Source organism: Acipenser ruthenus, chromosome 23 (genome assembly GCF_902713425.1).
Source record: "Acipenser ruthenus chromosome 23, fAciRut3.2 maternal haplotype, whole genome shotgun sequence".
Lineage (NCBI taxonomy): Eukaryota > Metazoa > Chordata > Actinopteri > Acipenseriformes > Acipenseridae > Acipenser > Acipenser ruthenus.
Window position 1 is genome coordinate 25,941,586 of NC_081211.1, and position 23,978 is coordinate 25,965,563.

General features: G+C 36.5%; 1 protein-coding gene across 3 annotated transcripts; it reads left to right on the top strand.

Moving 5' to 3' along the window:
• The first annotated feature begins 1,122 nt into the window (after nt 1-1,122).
• Nucleotides 1,123-17,870, top strand: LOC117431828 (RNA-binding protein 27-like). 3 transcript variants are annotated; one of them, XM_058996987.1, is made up of 21 exons: nt 1,123-1,366; nt 3,045-3,163; nt 3,737-3,876; nt 3,981-4,060; nt 5,034-5,224; nt 5,766-6,146; nt 7,048-7,272; nt 8,138-8,290; nt 8,575-8,727; nt 8,957-9,101; nt 9,425-9,584; nt 9,906-10,109; nt 10,680-10,817; nt 11,547-11,672; nt 12,038-12,112; nt 12,249-12,416; nt 12,620-12,724; nt 13,019-13,210; nt 13,512-13,595; nt 14,622-14,732; nt 15,010-17,870. In XM_058996987.1, the coding sequence occupies exons 1-21, from the start codon at nt 1,308-1,310 to the stop codon at nt 15,094-15,096; spliced, it is 3,096 nt and encodes a 1,031-aa protein (XP_058852970.1). In that variant the 5' UTR covers nt 1,123-1,307; the 3' UTR covers nt 15,097-17,870. The 3 variants fall into 3 exon arrangements, with proteins under 3 accessions (XP_058852970.1, XP_058852971.1, XP_058852973.1); XM_058996988.1 differs by having other exon boundaries at nt 5,769-6,146; XM_058996990.1 differs by lacking the exon at nt 8,138-8,290.
• Nucleotides 17,871-23,978: the final 6,108 nt, after the last annotated feature.

A 23,978-nucleotide genomic window follows, 5' to 3' on the forward strand; every position in this document is an offset into this window, starting at 1 on the left:
GGATCATATATAAAACACATTGAAAACGATTGCGCGGGGTGGGATGAATATAGCACTTGCACCAACCGTGCCTCCAAATCGCATAAATATTTCACCTAACTCCTCACCCCAATCCCTAAAGCTAAGCAAACCTGTTGCCTATACTAATATAAGACATCCATTGCATAGTTTTTAAGAAATTCACATCGTCAATGACAGCGTCTATGGCGGGGTTATATAACACCACCCCTGATTCAGCCTGTCCAGTTTTAATATCTTCAGGAAGCTGCCTGCAGTGCATTAAGCGGGACAGGGCAGTCCAGACTGAGATGAAGCACCCTACCCGATCCTCCCTTAGCTTTTGACAGTTGTGTAACATCAAAGTTAAGAGAAGACACTTTTACAAATGTACTCAATCAGGCTTTGTGTCCTGTTCAAAAGAAAGTCCATGTGTTTAATATGTTCGGAAGCTGTATTAGTTTGGGTTACACTTTAATCCTGTCTGTTTACCGCACTAAGCCTTTCTATACAGACTACCTAACCTAAATTAACATTCAGTAGTCCACGATTAGTGCTGGGGTCTGTGAAACCACATGTTAGAGTTCTATTTATTTATTTATTTATAATAATTCTAGACGATACCTAATTTACATATGGTCAGTTTTTTCGTTAAACAGATTACATGGTGCATACATAATAACTGCAAATGGAATGGGAAAATAACAGTTTTTAAAGTTTCCAAATTATATAAAATCCCTGAAACTGACAAAAGAAACAATCATATTGAAAAAAAAAAAAACATGTATAGTGTTTTTTTGTTTTAGTCGGTTATTTAAAAAAAAATGCTACTTTCTGTCTATCTTGTTTATTACGTTACTGTATTATGCTGGAGGCGAACAACAAACAAACACACAGGTGCTACAGTTGTAATTCAAACAACATAATGTCTAAAGCAGGACTTCAATTTGATCACTTCTAAAAGCAATGGGAAAAATCCCTGCACCATTATAATATACACTGTGCTGTAATCGAGTGATTTTTAATTCAAAAGTACCGTCAACCTTATGATCTGTTGCGATCGACATCTCCCGCCTACTTTGTATGTGATTGGATTACTTTAAGCCCCGTTCAGGATCCCAGTTTTGATTGGTTTGTCAGCCTGCCAATCAAACGGAAACCGCTCATGAACGTAAAGCAGTTTGTCAGACCTGCAAGTTGCTATTAGGCCTAAAGCTGCGACTACAATTGATTAAATTTGACGATGAAAGTGGGATTAGAACATTATATTCTTTATTTATAGTTGGCATTTGAAAATACGTTTAAAGAAAATGATAATAGAGGACGTGGAAGCTCTGAAATCGTGGTTGTCGAAACTACTGCAGCCCATGTAAGTATATTAACATTTACGAAATGACAACAATTGTCGATGTGGCCATGAAGTATTTACAGATTTCCAACTATGACGTTTTCTCTATGTAATGCTGAAACTAGACATACTGTGGTGAGTTTAGAAAATAATGGTTTGTTTGACTGGTAGAAAAATGTGATTAAATTGGTGTTACAGTACGGGACGTGTACACACTGTACTGCTACGCACTGTGTCTGGTGCAGAGACGCTAGGCCAGTGATTAATGCAAGTTGATTTAGTTTCGGAGTGTTTGAGGTGCAGACACTTCAGGTTGGTTTTTATTCCTGTGTTTCACTGGACTCTGTTGCTGTGCACACACACACACACACACACACACACACACACACACACACACACACACACACACACACACACACACACACACACACACACACAGAGTAATTAAATAAGTGAAATTGTGCAGGTTTGCTAGGCCAATTTGGTATATTCTTTGCGGTTTACGAATAAAATACGTATGCTTTATTATTTTAAGTTTTTTTTTTGTACGTATAGGGTACTTTTCATAAATGTGTTTTGTACTTCATCGTCACTGCAGGTTGGTCACTGTCATTTACACATTGCAGTGAGTATACATATTAGCCAGTATTAATACTTCTAAATAGGCAAAATACCTATTGCTTTAATTTTGGGATTTAGTTTGTTCAATATCTGCTCTTTGGTTAAGCGCTGTATTATTATGATGATGATGATGTACCGGTATATATTTGGTCCAAACGATTCATAACAGTCCACACAATAGTAATACAATACTAAGTGTTCATCTGGAATGCTGCGTGATATGGGGTCGGTAGTGACTGGAAAATATACTAACGATACCGCTCTTATTAACAGTATAGTAAAGTACTATGGACAGGACTGACACCACGTGATTAAATGTCAGTTGCTACAGTTATGTGCCATGGAAATGTAGCCCTGCAAGAACGAATTATTGTTGTTATTCCTCATGCAGTACTTTTAATATAAGTTTCATGGTTACAGAATGATGTTTTATATATATATATATATATATATATATATTGTGCATGTCGTTTTTAACTTAAATGTTTTGCAACATTGGTAAAAAATGTTGTTATTGAACTACAGTGAGTTAATGTTAATGCCGTGAAGGACATGGAATCCTTTTTAACAAACTAAAATATTAGAATTATTAATAATAATAACATTGTTTATGTTTTTTAATTAAATATGTTTTGGCACAACAGCCTGTTCAGCAGCTTGTATAGATTGTCGTGACCTATATATTGATTTTGTGATGAAATTATTATTTATTGTTATTAATGTCCCAGTGATGTGATGCCTCCTGTTCATGTTAGACCAAACCTATGCATGTCATTAAACATGTTTATTAATTTAAAAGGAGAGTTGCATTGCTCTACTGCAGGGGTACTAATACTCCAACCCTGGTCCTGGAGAGCCACAAATCCTCAGGTTTTATAGGTGTCCATTCTGTGTCATCAGTGGCTAAAGATCTGGAACACCTGTTAATCTAGACTAATTAAGACAGTTATTGGTGCAATTTAACTGAGCGCTCGGTTGAAACGAAACCCAGAAGACCCAGTAGCTGTCCAGGACCAGGGTTGGAGCCCCCGCTACTGATTCTGTGTGAGATATGTGAAAGAAAACATTTCCTTTACAGATGTGATGCAGACCCTTCGGCTTTGGCAAACTATGTTGTAGCCTTAGTAAAGAAAGACAAACCTGCAAAGGACTTGAAGGCACTTTGTGCTGATCAGTTGGATGTCTTTTTACAAAAAGGTAAATACTGGAAATCAAATTTAGCACCATGCTTTTCATCAGTGTTTGTTGGGGCTTACCTGCGTGTTTTTTTTTTAAATATATAAATAAATATACTCATGCATTGAACGTTCCCTGCAGCCAGTGATTCATAAACAGAACAGACTATAGATATATATAGAAATCTTGGGACATCACTAGCTGTCGCAGCAGTAATTGCAGTTTTGAGAATAACATTCCCAGTAGTCAAAAATAACTTGTTCTCAAGTGGAAGAAGTGTTTGCGGAATGTAATTTAATCAAATTATTGTTAGTAAGATTTATTGAATTTCCCCATGCCTCAAGGAACTGAACTGCAGTTTATTTTACAGTAATTTCATTTACAGATACCCAAGTGGTGTCGGGGGGGTTAATAGGTTTAATTCTCTCCTTTTTCAAACATTTCCTTTCTTTATTTTTAACGTACACTTCAGTGTCTGTTTGCCCGATTGGGTAGTCCACTGTGAGTACTGGGTGGGTGACTATACATGTCTATTGTATAATATTACTTACTTGCTTAGCTGCTGTTAATCGTATTCAAATGATCTAATTTCAGAAACAACTGGCTTTGTGGATAAACTTTTTGAAGGTTTAACTACAAAAAACTATTTGGGAAATCAAGATCAACTCGCAAAGGAGGCTGCAAAAGTGGAAATGAAAACAGGAGGTCAAAAAATGGAAGAAAATAAAGAAGTGGTAAGTTGAGCATGGAAAAAAAGTGAATTTAAGGCCCCATTAAAATGGAGTTTGTATTTCGTGTGGTAAAATACCCCATTAAACAAAATATTGTATTTCTTTAGACTGTAAATTTGGAGGAAGAGAGGGATGGGAGAAGAAAGAAAAGTCCTTTGAGAAACCGTCCTGATCCAAATGAAATGCGGTAAGCTTCATCTCTGATATATCATTTCTTTATCTAGAAAGAGCGTTCCCATTGTTGCCGATGGTATTTGGTTGAAGAATATGGAACATGCTGTTTTTCCTGAAAATATACAGGGAATTCTCATTAAAACGAACTCGGATTAGACAAATATTCTGATGCTATGAATTTTCTACATTGTCCCGGACAAATTTAGCCGTCACTCATTATCAATTACTATTTTTAATATTAATTCACAGCACAAATTTCCTGTTATTATTTTGGAGCCCCTCCAGGAAAGAGAAATTTGAATAAAACAAATTGCGCTAGTTCAAACAGTTGATGCAAAAGATATTGGGAAATGTTTTAACTTGCATACAGGTTAGCGCCTCGATTCTGTATTTTAGTGCTGTTTTGGGACTACTGATCCTGTGATGCATTTCAAGTTGCTAAAGAGCTCACGCATCAAGGCTATTTCCGTGAGGCAGCGCAAAAATGTGCACTATCCTTGCAGACAAAAGTGGAGGTGATGAAAGGGTTGGATAATGCACCACTGTACAAGAAATGTTGCTGCAGATTTCAACATTCACACAAACACTGTCAGCCATTCTGAAAACTAGAGTGAACTAGTAAGGCTATAAACAGCAAACTGGATGCAAGTTGTCGCCGTTTCCGATTTGCTCTAACTGATGCTGAGGACGCCTTGCTTTCGTGGTTTAAAAATGCCAGTGATCAAAATGGGACATGCAGGTTTCAAGTGCTGTTCATTTGCAATGTACACTTTTTAAATATTTGAAAATACAACTGTATTTTCAATAAAAGGCACAGCACTTTCAAATTTATAATACTTTTTACTGTTCTGTAATTGAAATTTGATTTCAGTGTTCTTGTGACTTCAATAAAAAAAAACTGGCAGTATGCATTTGGCTTGGACTCCTGATAATATTGTTTTGCTGGTCCTTTGAAATTCATATTGACGAGAATTGACTGTATTTAGGAATCGTGATGACAAGAGAAGGGATGATCGCAAGCGAAGAGATTGTGACCGGCATAACAAGAACAGCGACCCGTACAGAGAGCGATATGATAGGCGCAGGGGAACCAGCAGGGGGCGAAGCTTCAGCAGGAGTAGGAGTCGAAGTGGCAGCAGAGGGAAGAGTGGAGACAGAGATCACAGCCGCGCAAAAGGTGAGTTACTGTACTGTAACAAGCACTGGTACCTCCCTAAATTATTTAGCAAACATTTCGACTAGAAGACTTTCTGTTTTTGATGGATCCATTTGACCTTGGTAGCCTGAAATTAGAAAATCAGTTGTTTTTAATGCTGCACCCTGTACTTATGGAAAAGTAACTTATTAATCTATTTTTAAAAAGTTTAAACAGGTGTAGTTCAATAGAGGTGCTTTCCATGCTGGAAAAATGTGTTATTTTTGCCGTCTCTACCTGTTAATGTGTCAGAATTGAGTAAAACAGATTAATATAATATCCTTGCTGATACAACTTATTTGATATCCTGCCCTTAAGCAGTGTTATAATGTATGCTGTCTTGCAGTATTTACTGCAGTAAATTCACTCTAAATAAGATCACATCACAAAACATTGCAGCTCTTATGTCTAACACTTTAATTCTGCTGCTTTGTGGTCTACGGAAGCAGTGTGTGAGGAGGAGGAGGAGGTGGCATTGTGATTGTCACATTGTGTGTAAAATGCAACATCCTCTTGTCTTCAGTAGATCACAGGTTAAAGTTTGAGGCGGAGAGGAATGAGCTGGAGGGTTATGTCCCAGTGTCTATGCCAACCTCGATCTCCGGGCAGCAACAGCAGCAGCAGCAGCAGCCTCAACAACAACAGCAGCAGCAGCCGCCTCAACAGCAGCAGCAGCAGCACCAGCAGCAGCACCAGCAGCAGCCTCAACAGCAGCAGCAGCAGCAGCAGCAGCAGCAGTATTCCTGTGGGGGCCAAGCTATCCCCAGCACCGTTGCTGTGGTAGCACCTGCTCACCTCCCAGACAGCACCACAGAGAGCTGGTCTAACTACTACTCTAAACGCAACGAAGGCAAGCCATTCAGCAGGAGCGCCGCTCAGAAACGCCGCTGCAGAGACTACGACGGTGAGGATAATAAGCTGTAATCCCTACAATGTTGATATGTTGTATTAGACCTATACGAGTTCAAAAAGCTTGAAGGATTTTTAATGGAATGTAATGCTAACTCTACTAATTAATAGTGTAAAATGTTGTATAGTCACAGATCTTTTTTTTTTTTCTTTCTCCAAATTACATTGTGGATTTGGAGGAGGATGTAACAAGTGTTTGAAATTGTATTCCAGAAAATATGGACTTTTATACTATATCTCACACTGACACAGAATTGTCTAAAGAGTGTTTTGGGGGGAAAAAACAGTTAACTTGGGGAAGGTACTATGCTATATTATAAGACTCTACAATATATTTTAGAGAATTGGAAGCTAGTATTATAGTTTATCTTTTCATATAACAATATGGAAATGTATATTTGCTACCAGTATTCATTCCAAAATCAATTCATTTTTTGTTGTGTACCATAATGGAGTAATCCTTTCTGAAAAACAGCCCTTTGTCACACTACTGATCCCTGTTGGATGCATTCTCATAGGACAGCATCCACTGCCGTCTATTTACCTCATTTACACTGGTATTTATAGCGTCTAGCTCTTAGGCAAACAAGCTCTCCAGCTGCATATCAGACTAGAGCAGGTTGCTTTATTGAGAGTAGAGTACAAACAGTGTTCTCCAAATACACTGCTTGAACTGGCAGCAAATGCATTTTGTTTTAGATTAAGAGTTTGCATAATTATACCTGTTCTTGAATAGGTGCTTTCATGTGAACTATTCTTTGCTCGTTGCGTAGTAGAATAACTAGTTGGGGAATTCCAGCATTAACCAGTTTTAATGTATGTTACTGTTATACTCCTGTGTTTATCAACCTTTAAAAAGAGACATTATAACTCTATTGTGTTTTGTTTTTCCCCAGAGAGAGGTTTTTGTGTGCGTGGTGACCTGTGCCCCTTTGACCATGGCAATGACCCTTTAATAGTGGATGATGTCACGTTGCCAACCATGATTCCTTTCCCACCACCTCCTGGGCTTCCTCCCCCTGGTCTTCCAATGCCCCCGATGCCAGGGATGCCCCCTAACCTCCGGTTACCCATTCCTCCACATGGGCAGCCTCCACCCCCAGGCATCTTCCCAATGCCAGGTTTGTACCCTTTGTCTTTGCTGCTGTGTGTGAGTTACAGAATATCCAGTATATTAAGCACAGAGTAATTCCTTTACTACATAGAGCACTAAAAATTATGCTTCATTCTAGTCAGCTGCTGTGTCATGACAATTCATTCTAGTCAACTGCTTAAACATGAGTCATTCATTTTAGTAGCCACTTGTTGTTTCATCTAAAAATAAAGTCATGCAGTAAATTAGTTGATAACAAAAAGGATCAAATAGTTCTTTAAGCTTTAGCTGTAGACTGATTTGTTCAAGTTATATTGATGAAATATTACTGAGAAAGATGGCCCAGCAAAAATACAGAAGGGTCTGGCTTCCAACTGGAAAGGCTGTGGCAAAGCTGGGATTGAAACTCAGAATCACCTGGTTCTTTGTCTTGTGAGCATCCACTCGACCAAACCCTCTGTGCATTATACAGTGTTCCCCCTTTTTATAAGGCGGCCCTTATACTGCAGAACAGGTTATTAGGCGGTACGGTCATGGCTCCCATTTGCCCCATAATGCCATTACACCAACACTAATATTGTTGTTTATAAGGCAGAACACAAATAGCACAGTCTCTTAACTATGGGTGCTGAGTACAGTGGTATAAAAGGGGGAGCACTTTTATACCACATGGTTAGTTTATTGTCGAGGAAAAGCATATGTTTTCTCTTGCCATCTAGATCCTTAATCCAGTATTATCAGGTACAGTAATCCATGTTCAATGCTAGCTATTGAGTCAAACATGTACATCTGTAGAAAGTCACAGTATTTTGTTGTGTGTGTTCCCTTGTAAGGGTGAAAGGTGCAAAATGATTTTGCAGTTTTTAGAATATTTTTTCATGGTATCTTTATAGGACCACCTTTAATCCCAACAAGTGCAATAAATAATCGTGAACACTCTGGAACGAGTTCAGTTTCTACTCTTGCACCAACAGGAGTAGGACCAGCTCCTCCTCTTCCTCCTCGTCCTTCTATACCTCCACACCCACAGTATACATTAGCAGAATGTAAGCATATATATGTTAATTGCTGTTGCCTGGGTGTTTTTATAGAATTGGAATCTCTTATAGTACCAAACTTGCACCTGTAGATGTCCTATAAAATGACGGGGAAGCTACGAAATACAAACCAGTTTATTTCCTGAGTAAAACAACATTTAAAGTACTGTTTTTATCTTATTTCAGCTTTTTGTTTTTGTAGGAATATATATATGTGTGTGTGTGTGGGGGGGGGGGGGGGTATAATTAACATTTTGCTTTATTAAACAGCTTTGTTTTGGTCTTTTTTCCAGATAACTATGATCCTGAAGCTTATAACCCGGAGGCACCTGGTATCACAGCCTCGGGTAGACCTCAGTACAGACAGTTTATCCCCAGAATACAGACCCAGAGGTCCAATCTTATTGGACTCACCTCCAGTGATATGGACGTACCAAGTTCAAGAGGTAATAGCTGCTGTTTTATGATTTTTTTTATTTATTTAGTTATTTATTTTTTCCCCCTATTGAACCTGTACCTGCACATTTGTTAAACAGGTTAATTTGAAGATGAACATTTTTCATTTAAGTATATAAATGTGTTACATATGAAAAATCTTTGCCATAGACTTCTTGGAAACACTTAGTGTTATGTGTCCTTGCGGATTAATTTGTTAATGTTTTATCCTCTTTTTAGCTGCCAATATAGTTATCCAGACTGAACCATCCGCCTCGGCCTTGACGAATAATAATTTATCAAGATTCAGTAGTGATCAAGACAACAGGAAGAGGCCACTGGCTGTCACTGACGCACCTCCAACTAAGAAATCCTGGCTGGAAAAGTAAGGGCAGTGTTTCTTAAATGTCTTGTTAGATAGGTGTGTGGATTGTGGGGTTAATCTTGTGCAGATAGGAATTATCTGCAGCAGTTACTATCTCCATAGAAGTTCCACATCCCAGACAAAAGGAAGATCAAGGAATGGTCTGTAGTCATTTTTTAACTTATAAGGTGAACTTTTCAAGTTTATTGTACAGTTTATTTTAAAGAAAATGTCCAACTATCCCACACAATCTGCTCCTATGAATACATTGTTGTTGTTAGTTTATAATATGTACTAACGCTTATGCAGGTATTTTAACATTTTATTGAATTTGATTTATTAAGGCAAAATTTCAACAACCAGCATAAACCTGGCTTTCAAAAGAAAAATCATTACGCCTACGCCAACACCAAGCTTGAAGTTCGCAAAATCCCCAGGGATATCAACAATATTGCCAAACTGAATGAGCATTTCAGCAAATTTGGTACTATTGTCAACATTCAGGTAAGACTTCCATAACATTCCAAAGGGTTTCATTTCATGTGCTAAAAAAAACAAGTAATATTTGTTTTTATTTTTACTGGTCTATTTGTTCTCAGAAATAATAATCTCACAACAGTACTGGGCACAGATGAGTCTTTTAAAAAGTATGCTTAATTATTACCGATTTGGAAGTCCTTGCTGGAAGAGGTGTCTGTTAGCGCATCATATGTTTTACAGAAAACCACTGTTCAGGATATATGAAGTGCAGACTATTTTTTGCCTGTGAGCGCTGCCGATGCATTCATTCGCTCTCTTGATAGTAATTTGGCTTTTCATTTTCAGGTTGTCTTCGGAGGGGATCCAGAAGCTGCTCTTATACAGTATACTGTGAATGAGGAAGCCAGGAGGGCTATCTCCAGCACGGAGGCTGTCTTAAATAACAGGTTTATCAGAGTGTACTGGCATAGGGAGAATAATGAGCAGCAGCAGCAGCAGACACCCTCTCAGGCCGCTTCAGTAGTACCTCAGCATGCCAACGTTCATAAGGTAAGCTTTTCATTTAGTGTACTCGATATAAAATGTGCTGCTTGTCGTGGCCTTGGGGAAGATGTAATGAGAACCTGTCATTGCACGTGAGATGAGCTGTGTTCTCACACAAAAGGCTTGTGAATGGTCCTGCTGCACCCCCTGGTTTCTGTGCTTCAGGCTTGTTTACAGTAGCTCTATCCATTATGGCCTGTGCATACTTTTGTTTATTTTTATTTTTTTATTTTGTTAATATATGCTGGTTTTGGTGTATGTTTTATGTGTTGTATCTCTCAAGAAAAGAAAAAAAAAAGAAAAAAATCATCTCTCTTCTAACAATATATAGTTTTCTATATATTAATAAATATAATGTGGAGTTCATATATAGAAATATTAATGAATGTACTGTAATCTGTGTTGAAAATGCACATGTCTTGGGATGCAGTGGTTTGGACTTCATTACAAAGGACTAGGACTTCATTAATGTTTCTGTTGTGTTTTAATGTTTTCCAACAGGAGGGTGTTTTGTTTTAGATATTTCTTTTTTACCTTCAGAAATGACATACAGATTTCTTTAATCTTTTTTTTAAGGTAATGAACAAGCTGCTGAACCCTGGGTCATACTCTCTCAATAAGATGAAAACTCGACCTGGAGCAATGGCTGTAAATAAAGCTGATCCATTACATACAGGTTTCATCCAGACAAGTGCTTCAGCAGAGGTTTCACAGGTAATAGCAATATGCTTTTCAACGGTCACAAAAATGAAAACTTTAAACCAGTTTGTTTGTCTGCTAATCCCATAGCTTTGCCGATCAACCAAGTATTTGAAATTTTTTTTGTTGTAAAAAGTAGCAATAGTGTTTTTTGATATGAACGGTGACATATTTAAGTGTAGTTTATTCTCTCAAGAAACTACAGACACGGCTATCGTCTTGTATGGTGTATATGTATATTTGATATCAGTAAAATCCCTCATGAACTTATCTATATTGGATGTGACAACCACAGTGTTAGAGCTTGTAGTTTTTTCTACATTGAACTAGACTGTTTTCTGTTATACTGTTTCCCAAGGATTAGCAAACAGAATTGAGAAAAATTGGGAAATGTGTTATAATGTTTGCCTTGCACAAAGGGTTTTGCTTGAATATAGTTCAGTGCATAAAGTGATCCGTGTCTAGTCCTTGGATGCATGCATGATTTAACTATAATATAAAAGTGTCCACTTTAATAATGAACCATTCTTTCATCAGATGCATGTGACAAGGAAGGGTACGTAGAGACTGGGTTTCAGATTAGGAACACTATAGATAGACATTATAATTTCCAACATACATTCACTGCAGATTAACTATTGATTCCTCATATGTGTCATTAGCTGTATTGTGTAATAAAGCTTGTGTTAATTATTCAGTAATACATGCAGGCCTTTAATGGTTTTTACACTTTTATTTTTCTAGGGTTTGAATACCTCTGCAAGTCACCTGAAGGCAGTCTATAGCTCCTCAGTCATGAAGATGACTTCAAAGCCAATGGCAAAATCAACCAAAGCACTTGAAGCACACGAGGCAATGAAGAAAAAGCAGGTACATGTCTACAGCCTTTGGGAACTGGTTCTTCTTATTTAAAATGTTTTACACTGGAGTAGCCTCTTGATTTGAACAGCTTGTTACCAAGGAGGACAAGCTACCAAAATAGTTACACAACCATTACACTTCATAAAAGCATACTATCTACATACAGTTCCAGTTCTATTTGTTAAAAATAAATGACATGACAGGACATCATTCAAGGTGTCGAACGGCATGCTGTAAAAGAGTGAAAACCCAAATGAATATTTGATCTTGATGGCTGAATAGTAATATGATGTCTTTGTAAATAGTGTTGTTTATCTTGGGCTTTCCTAGGAGCCTAACTTTGAATCAATAACGTCTGTTTTTTCTAACTTCAGGAGACACTAAAATTGCAACAAGACATGAGGAAAAAGAAGCAAGAAATGTTGGAGAAACAAATTGAATGCCAAAAGGTAAGAGCTTCTATTATATTTATATATATATATATATATATATATATATATATATATATATATATATATATATATATATATGCAAGCTATATAGCCATTGACATTTATGAAAGTATTTTTCCTTATTGTATTGTAGGTGTTAATCAACAGACTTGAAAAAAATAAGAATATGAAGCCAGAGGAGAGAGCGAACATCATGAAAACCTTCAAAGAGCTTACGGATAAGATTTCACAACTGAAGGATGAAATAAAACCAAACTCCAGTACTCCTGTGAAGTCCACTCAGCCCAAGACGAAAATAGATGTAAGTGATGAAAATGTTTTACAGGTTGGGGACAAGAAATGTTGGTGGCATATGACAGAAATACGGAAAACTCACTTTTGTCTTTATCCAATATTTTGTTTTGCGGCATAATGAATATATCCACAGTGCATTTTTAATGTTAATGATTTCTGTATTTCTTTCTCCATCCCCCCCCCCCCACCCCACCCCCCCCCCCCCCCAAGGCACAAAAGGAACTTTTAGACGCAGAAATGGATTTTCATAAAAAACTGAGTTCAGGAGAAGACACTACAGATCTAAAAAAGAAGCTTGGTCAGCTTCAGGTTGAGGTGAGTGAAAACAGAATCGGTATCGGGGAGTTCATTACTTTTGTTAATGCCGTAGTTGAAGTTCATTCAAGAGGTATACTGCAGCTGAGAGTGCAGATAACTTTTATCTCAAGTCATCCTAACAACACACAAGTGGCAGAGTTCTGTCCGTGCCATCCTCATGTGTGCAGAGAACACAAAATATTAGAGATTAAACTGACAAAAACTGTTCCAGATAGCATTTTTCAGCATTGAGTCGATGGAGTCATTAAGGGAAGTGCTGTTGGGTTAATCATGCTAATTCTGGTTTTCCAGGCTGCCCGCTTGGGTCTCATTCCCGCAGGTCGTGGAAAGGCTCCCCCAGTCCGAGGTCGTGGGAGGGGTCGAGGGAGAAGTGTGCGGGGAAGAGGAGTCATGAATCACATGGTGGTTGATCACAGACCAAGAGCGCTGGCAATACTGGGAGTCACTAAAGAAGAAAAAGAGGAGTTAATGCCTCACTTTGTAGTAAGTGAACAATTCTATTAATTTAAAAATGTGAGTTTTTTTTTTTCAAGCAGGACTGGTGGTTGCGAGTAGAAATATGATTGTGTGTTTGTGAAAGTATAAACATGAATAATTAGTCATTTGCTTCCTTTTTACAGAGCACAAAAACCTTCAGACCAGGGAGAATCCAGCAATAATAATAATAATAATAATAATAATAATAGTAATAATATATTTACATAGTTTTTTTCTGTCTACTTTTCAACATAATGTAATGTATGATCACCCTTGATTTTAAGTGTGTGTATTTATTTTGTTTCAGAAATTTGGGGAGGTTGAAGAGCTACATGATTATGATGCAACAAGTATTGTGGTGACATTCAGGACAAGAAGTGAAGCGGAAAATGTAAGAGATATATAATATAATTTCTTTATTAAACGTATTGTGTACTGCATTCATAATTCACATAAGGGAAAATGTGTAGATTGTTTAATATTAATACTATTCAGAACCAGAGATGTAGATGTTATTGATCATCTGTGTGGCTTTCAGCTTTTCTAGACGTTCTTTGCTAGGTCTGTTAAGATATGTGTTGTAACATGGCAGTAAGTTTCAGGTGAACTGCATGTTGTCTTGAGCTCCTCAACGAACCCCGGGAGTCTGTTGTTGCAGTTAGACTGCCGGGTGGGCTTAAATGTGGGCCAATCCAGCAGCCTGTGTAGTTGGTTACAGATTTTTTTTAAATGCCCTGTTGAATGGAATTCATCTAAAACTGTGATTATTTATTTGTTTTTAGCCAATGTATTATAAAGCGAAGCAAGCTAATAGCTGTTCAATTGCATTGTGTATGTTACAATGTGGTCAGATGGTTGGATTACTTTTATCAAGCAAAATCAATTAAACTACAATATTTGAATAGTCATTTGGTATACTTATTGACTTTTCTTGTTTTTGTTTGTTTTTTTTGTTAATTATATTTTATTTTAAAGCCAGTGCAGGTTCACATTAGGCCTGTAGAGGGTGCTAAGGTTGTATTACTGCAAACAAGCCCACAACTAGTATTATGTTCACAATCAATATGGTAGATGTTTGGTTCCTAAAAGGCAGAGGGGGGATCTATATCAATTATCTAAACGGCAGCAGATCTAAATACTGCTTCCCTTTTTTTATTAAATCATTAAAGAAGGGCCTTTGCTTACTTTCAAGGTGATAGTGTAACCTTGGCACCCAGATGGACCAGTTGTAATCCATGGAGAGCAGCAATATTTAGCCACTGCTAGGATCGGTTGAATAGACCTGCTTTGAACAACTTGTCATATTTTAGTTTCATCGGTGCATCTGTGTGCTTCTTAAATTCATGGCATGTTTATGCAATGGTGACTGATTCGGATTACATGATGCAGGAATGAGTTGTATCCCATTTTCTTTCAGGCTGCAAACCAAGGTGCAAGGTTCAAAGGTCGCACTCTGCAGATATCGTGGTATAAGCCCAAGACTCAGTCTATATCCACAGAGCCAGATGAAGAGGAGGCAAAGGAAGAGGTAGAAACAGATGCACGATCTATCCATCGCATTTGTCAACGACAGTCAAACCTGCTTATCATAACAGCTCGGGGGACTGTGTGTGTGTGCTTTTAAAGAGGGAGGAGATGTGGGGTGGGGGGGCATTCATGGTGGGTTTCTGTACAGGTGATCTTTTTAATACTGGTTTGACTGAGTTTAAACATTTCAAATAAGTTCAGTGGTGGGAGAGATACAGAGCGGTCATCTTGAAAATATTTGTTTTTCCTGTTCTTATTATTCTTTCCATTTTGTTTAGGAGGTGGGAAGCACTCTTTTGCCTGAGGAAGAAGAGGAGGATGATGACGAAGAGGATGAAGATGAGTCTCGTTCTTGGAGAAGATGAGAGGAAATGATAACCTTTTTTGTGAAAAGGACTTTTTTTTGTTTATTTGTTTTTTAAGAACAATTTAGTTGTTCTTTAAGGCAGAAATCATGTATTTTGGAACTGAGAGGTTGAGTTTTGAGATCTTGGATGCCAAAATGATTGAAGTATCTGAAATGGTACTTTTTTGTAATAGACAAAATAGGAATGTGAGAAAATGACAAAACTGCAATCTTAATTTCACGTCTTGGCACGCTTTTTGTGTTTTCAAAGATCCAACCTCAAAAAAGAATTGCGAGCCCCATCCCTCATTATAATGCTCTGTATATTCACGTATTTCCCCTCCTGCTTACATTTTTAGTTTGTTAATCAGCTCATCTTCCTTATAAGAGTATTGCATTCCAGTATAATTCTCCAGTTCTAGTGCTTAGTTTGAAATCCCTGTGTTAAGAAGAAATGCTGCAGTCCTTGTGTAAAATGTAATTGTGGTCGTCATTGTGTTTCATATACAAAACAAACAGACGATAAAAGAAAATGCACAAAATGGACCATATATAAAAAATTAGAATAATCCAGGGTGTCAAAATAATTGCCTTTTTAAAAGATTTTACCTCCAGGCCTGTGCTCATCCAGAGCTTTCGCTTGTGTTTGGCAGGAACAGTAAGCAATAAGGAAAAGTATTTAAATCCTTACAGGGCTTTGGACTGCTCCACTAAAAGATTTTCACTGTTTCCTGGAATAGAAAAAGTAGAATTTTGCAGCGTTACAAACTCTGCACTGAAAAAGTTGTCCCATTGGGTAAGCTGCTTACCTCATGTATTGCATTTTTTTTTAAACTAAGACAGTGTTTGAACATTTCTTATGGTTTTGTAGCAAAAGCCAGCACAAACACTAATGTTGCTAAAGATATTGAGATATAGATCTCTTTTTTTTTTTTTTTTAATAATTTGATCCACCATAAATTGTATACCTTTCACGATGCCATCAAAAACGTGTTAACATCATGAAGGTATTCCCCTGGCTCCTCTGAGCCACCTCACCAATTCCTCAGTAAAACAAAAACCTGTACTTGCTAGTGTTAAAGAACCAAAATATATATATAGTTTTAAAACAGTCTTAAATCTGTTATTTTTAAAAAGTACACCAGTAGATCAGAGTTAAGATGTACTAATTTTTAGTAAAGTGAGAGACTGGTTTAACACCCCTCCAACTAAAAAGCATGCTAAAATCTGGAAAGGCAATCTACAGAAATGATATCTTCCCCCCTTTTTTAAATATATATGCATTGACAGTATATGTACAGGTACACTTCAGAATTGCAGGACTGTAGGTGCCAGTATTTTTGGGAGAAAAAGTGCTAGACAAAACGTGAATCGCCCCGTATTATAATAAATATAATGGTAGCCAGTGTAAGCTGTTTCTGTCATCACCCAGATAATTATCCAGCCTTCGTTTCTGTTTGTAATTGGGGGATCTGGAATTACTAACATTTGTAAACCTTTCTCACATCCCTGTTCAAGAGTCTGTATTATTTAGCATGGAACCAGCTAAATGCATCTGCTATAGGCAAGGAGTGTTGTTTGAATGTAAATTTAAAACATGTTTTGTTTTGTATATAATTTTGCCTTGCTGTGTATTAAATTACCAGCAGACAGCTGCATTTTATAAAATTCCTGTGTTTTTTTTTTTGTGTGTACAAATGTTTGGGGGGAGAACAAGGATAAGAATAATGCAGATAAATATTTTTTTTAAAGAATAGATTAAATGAATATGTTGGAGGTATGTGGCAGTGGCAAAAAAAGAAAAAATCCTGTGCACATGATTTCAACAGAACTCAACCTTTTTCTGTGCCCAGTTTTTGGATACAGTTATTGAAGTAACATTGCAGTTCATAACTTCACAGTAATCTGCTTAAGATGCAAGTAGAGGTTTTATTTACCCAAGTAATGATGTCTTGGAGTATTTGTATTGTTACTTTTATTTAAAGAATAAAATATCACTTTGCTTTCTTTAGTATCTGAACTCAGTATTATTCAGTAGAGTCACTATTAATTAGACTTATCTAGCCTAGTGTTCTGTATGATTTATTGAGCAGAGTACAATACTACTGAAAGCTTATCTTAAGTAATTACTATATTGTTAAACTTAAAATATTTTCAATATTGTTTACAGATATGGTACTGAGTGGTGTACAAACGTTTGTTTACAGCCACAAGGCATTTGTAGTGTTTTAAACCAACATGTTTTGTTCTTTGTAGTGAAAAAACAATGATTTTCACAACCTAATACACCACCTATATATACAGAAAATACTGTATCTGTTTAGTTGTACAGCATATCCCATTGTTTAGGACTTTATTCAGGATAATACACCACTCATAGAATCATCCTTTTACATTTTTGGTGCTAATATTCTGTAGCCTTATCACAAAGATAATTTTACAGTAGAAGCGTGTTTTGGGCCCTGTAAGTTAATTGTTCTTTCAGTGGTGGACTGCATTGTTTTGTGAAGTGATGATTGAACTGCATGTTGAGCGACTAAGAATCATGTGAAAGGACCCTGCCATTTCCCCCTTATTTGTAGAATAACAAACCATGTATTATAGTTTTACATACTGTTGCTGTGTATTATTACATTTTGGAACTGTTATTGGATTTGTAACTGTTTATACATTGGGATTTGTGAATGTATTTTGATTTATTGTTTATAATATCAATTTCTAACACACTAGCATGTTCACTTTCCCAATAAACATAATGGAATGGTTTGAACAAGTAAAGGATGGGGGGGGGGGGGGAACAATCGCACAAAACAAACAAAAAATGAAAAAAGAAACGATTTGGCAAAAAAGTGAAATGAAACCATTCCAAAATATAATGCACAAAAATGGCTGTGTTGCTTATTTATTTATTCTCCTTGATTGTAATTGTTGTCTCAATCGGATTGAAGTGGCTACGGTGGTGGTGTTTCGTTTTGTGGAGGAAGAAATGCTGGACCAAACTTCCTTTGGTGCTTTCTTTGTATTTTATTACATGGTACCTTCTTCCAGTAAGCATACTTCATGTCTAGAGGATGTTGAATTGGGCTACTCAAAGTTAAGGCAAATTCTGTCTCAAATTTGAGTGTGTACAACTTGGTAACTTTTTTTAAAATATACAACCAGGTTTATTTTTTCTTTAACCTTATAAGTATTTCCTACTGCCTGGATGGCATAGTTACAGAATGTACCAAATAATCTGAAATCATATTTTTATTAAATTGGCTTGCTTTTAGTTTAAGTTAAATGTGATGTGTGTCATCTAAAGTATTGTAGGTGAAAACCGTTTTTAGGTTTTTTTTTTTAGTATGGTATATAAATTGGTGAATCCTTCATCTATAATGGTGGAAGCTTTTGTACCAAACAAGTTAATAGTGTGTTTTGATAGTGTCACAAAGAATAACAAACATGACAGCAGTGCTTTATAAAGATATTATAGTTGCAACTCAAGTACTCTATGGTTTAAATGCATAAAAAAGGCTTGCTTAGCAAAGAACATATGGTGCATGTAGATGTTGTATAAAGAGTTGCATTTTTTATAATATACAGTAGGTGGAATGTATTATTTTTAAATGTGATTGTGTGCTATCTGTTCTGGAGACTTTATGCTGTGGACTTACACATGCAATAGTCTTGAATGTTATTGCTGTCAAAGCATTTCATTTATGTCCATCAAATGTCAGCAGCAAGGTCTTTCCATCTGCGAGCTGTATTTGAACTCAGGTCCCTAGAGACTGCAAATGCAACCTTTTTTTGGGCCACTTTATTGGCAGCCATACATAATGCAATATTTATTTATGTTAATTTTTGGTTAAACAAATTTTCAACCAATATCATCTTTGATCCAGTAATATATTTCCGGCAAATGTGTTACATTTGAAGTGTCTTGATTCTATAAGAATCAATGTTTATTTTATTTTCAATAATGTTTCGCCATTTTTCTATATTTCCATAGACATAAACTAGATTAATACACATTCTAATATATCTTGCCGGTATTGCCGCCTTTCTGATATTTGATAATGTTCTGCAAATATATATATGTTTTAAGAAGCATACTTTTTTTTTTTAACCTCGTTATTTTTTAAATAGAAATAAAGACAAAAATACATTAAAAGCTTTACGTTTTTAAAAACAAAATACATTAAGAGATGCGTGTAGATTTTTCATTTATGAAAACTTTTGGTTGAGGGTTAATTAACTACAGCTGTGGGGATTATGTAAAGTGTTACGGAATAAAAATGAAGAACACAACTTGTGTATCACTGAACATAAAATATTTCTTAATTCAATTTCTATTTTTTTTAAAGCAGATTAACCATCAGAATACATGAATTATGGGAAGGTGACATACTGCTCATAAAGTTTATGGTGCAATTATAGAAGGGGTGTTTTGCTCTCCAGTTTTTAATGTTTGATAATGATGGAAGCTTTCTACAAGACAGTAGTGCCTAAGCAGGTGATGCAGTAACTCTTACAAGAGGGGTGGTACTGTGGTGTTTGTCCTGAAGCCATGCTCCCCTTCATTTGGTGCTTCCACCTGAAGAATTATACCCATGCCTTTTTTTGTGAGCAATAAAATGCAAGCATGGAAGTACAATTTCCACTGGTGTAGCAAATAATAGAAGTCGCACTCACACATTCTTGAAAAAGAAAAGGCAGGGCTGTGACTTTCAATACTGTCTTAAATGCCCAAACTGCACTGGAGCAAAAGATCAGTAGACCTGGTCTTTTGGTCCATACTCGAGTACACTGGGACAATACATACTGCATAAAATAATATTTCATCAAAATGTTTGGGGGTGAACTTTCTTGGAAAGAAACTAATAGAGCAACAATGTTTGTGGGCCTTCCAGCTGTAATCGTAAACCATTAAATGTCATTGCAGTTCAGCGCATTAATTGTACATGCATGCAGTTTTTTTATAACACTATGTCTTTGCAAAGATGGTACCACATGGCCCTGGTACCCCAAACGCCTTCTGGATGTCTGAAATTACAAAGAGCTTCACTGCATTTGATTTATTCATACGCTAAATAAATGATATGTTTCTTGTAGTTTAGTAATTCATGTGAAAAATACTTGGAGTCAATTTGGTGTAGTGCTGCTTGGTCCCCTGTGGGTAAAGATATGTCAACCAACAACTTTATCCACTCATCAGCTTCATCTCTTATATCACTTGGGCTATGTTTGGGTCATGCACATATGTATTATTCATGGTCAAAATTTAGTTTAGCACTATAAAATAGTTTTTTTTTTCTTTTTTTGTTTGTTTTGTCAGTGTAAACCACCAAAAAAGTATATACTAGCTTTGAATTACATATTCATAAAATGTGCTAAGGTGCTTTGTCCTGAGTTAAGAAACACAGGCTAGATCAGCTGAAGTGTCCTTCTGTTAATAAGCACTAGGCCAGTGAACACTTTAGATCACGCTTCCTTTAGTGTTACTGGCAATACAGAGCAGGTATTCACTGTGAACTGATGTTTACTAACATGAAGATACTTTGGCTGATCTAAACTCTGCACCTTAAAAGAGTCTTGTCCAGACTCAATTAGGAACACTAACGAACACACAATAGGAGGAACAATGCTAGTCTGATAGATACAGGCTCTTTTTCTACCGCAAACATTCTTTCATGTTGGTTGGTGCTGGATTTCTACAGACTTTGTGCATTATTGATATCTTTATGTTAAAGTCTTCACAGTATAGTTTGACTACTTCTGTGAATCGGTTAGCACAAAAGTGAATTCCAATAAGGGAAAAACTAAATTGAAAAATGTAATGTGTTACGATCTTGTGTGGAAAGGACTGAAAAGCTGCATCCTTGTGTGAAGAGTTTGCGTAGAATATGCAGTGAGCAATTAACTTCATGCTGGTGCACACAACATCATGAGTAGGAGCTACATGGCCCAGCAGATTCCACTGCTAAATTAAACATATTGGTGCACTGTAGAAGTTTCAGATCTATATCTGAACATTGGATATGGGAATTGCTGAAGAAACGGCCAAATAAATCTTGGCACGAGAAGCTTTTCTTTATTACATAAATAGAGAGAGAGAGAGAGAGAGAGAGAGAGAGAGAGAGAGAGAGAGAGAGAATTAGCATTTATTCTCTTTACGATTAATTTTGGGACGAGTGGAAATTCATGTACATTTGTTTGTGTTATTGTGTAAATCTATAGTCGTTGTGTTGGATGAGTAAGGTGACATTAAATGTAAAGGTTTTCCTATTTTAAAGTGCTTGCAGGTATTTTCTTAGCAGAAAAAGTAAATATTTCTTAACCCTAGACCCATTGAACTGAATTCAAAGAAAGTTATTAGTACAGTAACGCCATTGCACGATATCGTGAAATAAAGGTTACATTTATTAACTTTGCATATATTATTTGTTTATTTAGCAGACGCCTTTATCCAAGACTAGTGTGTGTGAACTATGCATCAGCTGCAGAGTCACTTACAATTACGTCTCACCCGAAAGACAGAGCACAAGGAGGTTAAGTGACTTGCTTAGGGTCACACAATGAGTCAGTGGCTGAGGTGGGATTTGAACCTGAGACCTTCTGGTTACGTGTCCTTTTCTTTAACCACTGGACCACACAGCCTCCTATATATATATATATATATATATATAGGAGAGAGGAGAGAGAGAGAGAGAGAGAGAGAGAGAGAGAGAGAGAGAGAGAGAGAGAGAGAGAGAGAGAGAGAGAGAGAGAGAGAGAGAGAGAGAGAGAGAGAGAGAGAGAGAGAGAGAGAGAGAGAGGAGAGAGAGAGAGAGAGAGAGAGAGATATATATATATAGATATATAGATATATATATAGATATATAGATATATAGATATATAGGAGCAGGGCAGGAGTGTGGAGTAGTGGTTAGGGCTCTGGACTTGACCGGGGGACACTGCTGTTGTACCCTTGAGCAAGGTACTTTACCTAGATTGCTCCAGTAAAAACCCACCTGTATAAATGGGTAATTGTATGTACAATAATGTGATATCTGTATAATGTGAAATAATGTATAATGTGATATCTTGTAACAATTGTAAGTCGCCCTGGATAAGGGCGTCTGCTAAGAAATAAATAATAATAATAATTATATATATATATATATATATATATATATATATATATATATAACATTTAGATTGTTTTACAATATTTATGGTTGGATACTACAATACTGTGTATATTGACATGAGACGTGTATAATACCATCAATGACAAGTTTATTTTGCAAGCTATCAGCTCAGTAAGACATATTCATTATTCAGAGTGCACTTATATCTTATAAGTCTCCATGTATAAATTATTTGTGTTGGACAAGTTTAATTACTCCTGGTAATGCTTCAGTGTTGAGACTGCTATAATTACCTACAGTATGGAGTAGTCTAATGTAATATTCAATGGTATAGTTCCTATTAAATAAAATAAAAAAGTGTATATCATATTGACAACTGCTTTTTCAAAACGTGCAGAACTAATATACTGTATGATAGTCGATATTGTTAAATGCGGTTTCGTGTTACAGTGTATATACGTTCTTGTTGATTTAAATATTCTTGGCAATCCGTGTTACTTTACTGGAGTTCTCTTTAATTTATACACTAATTCTAAGCCAGAAATCTAGCAAGTACTTTGGGAGTATAACGGGTTATTTCACAGCCTGATTCTAAAGAAATCAAGATAAATACTTCTGGGTTTTACAGCGTTAGAACAAAGATAAAGCAAGTAGGGCAATGATTCGAGATATTCTATCAATCAACAGGTTGCGTCCTTTGTTTAAATTCAGAAACCAGAAACAAATGGCGCTGTTATCAATCTGACAAAAAAAAACAAACAAAAAAAAACTCTGACTTTTTTAACTGTATAGACACACATTCTTTAGTCTTGTGAATCACCCGTCTCTGGGCAACGGGTTTCTACTCAGTTAAAGTGTGCTGTTTAATCTTCTTAATGAATAAGAAAATACGACAAGGTAACGGATGCCTCCAAAATAGCTTATAAATAATTTAGCGTCTGGGTAACGCTAGATCTTGCCTGGATCGGATTGTGGAATGGAACAGCTATGTCATGCCTTTTAGCAGGCTTCTCCTTCCTTTATAATGATGTAAGGAAACAAATCGTGTGGAGTAACAAAATATTAACTGGCGCATAAGTTTTGTTTCAATCACTTTAGAATATAGACGCGTCTCAAAATTGTATATGTGAGATCAACTGTCTAACTCAATGTACCAAACAGGTGCCTTTAGCAAACATTATTCACTCGTAATATAGTGCACCTGGTAGTAACTGTAGACAGCAACCGCAATGGGAATGCACAAGAGCGCTGAGGATATGGGTCGAATGGGGAGATGAAGGTTGCTGTGCCTCCCACTAACCAGTTTTGAACCTTTCATTTTTTTTTTAGTTATACATCACTGCTAGGTAACAGTTGCATTTTAAAATAAGTATCGATGTGAATACAATAGGACCGCATACACTTGTTAACTGAAACCTCTTAGAAAGTTTTACAAGAAACTGACTTTCGTGAATTCTGTCACTGTCATTAAGGCGTAATTGTTTGTCAGTTTGAATGGAAATGAAATTATTTTGGCATTGCCATTATAAGGTGCTGCTCAGAGCATGTATGATACACCACTAATCATATTTCGTTTAATAAATAATTCGAGTTCTGTTTATAGGTAGGTTATTCCATTACGTGCTATATATGGAAAACTCATCGTTGATAGATACATTCTTACAGCGAAGAAAAATAATGAAGACATTACATACAATTTCATAAAACTGGGATCATGAGGTAGTTCGGCGCAGCACTTTACCTAATTTAACTTGATACAAGCCACCTCTGAATTTTTAGCAGGTCTTTT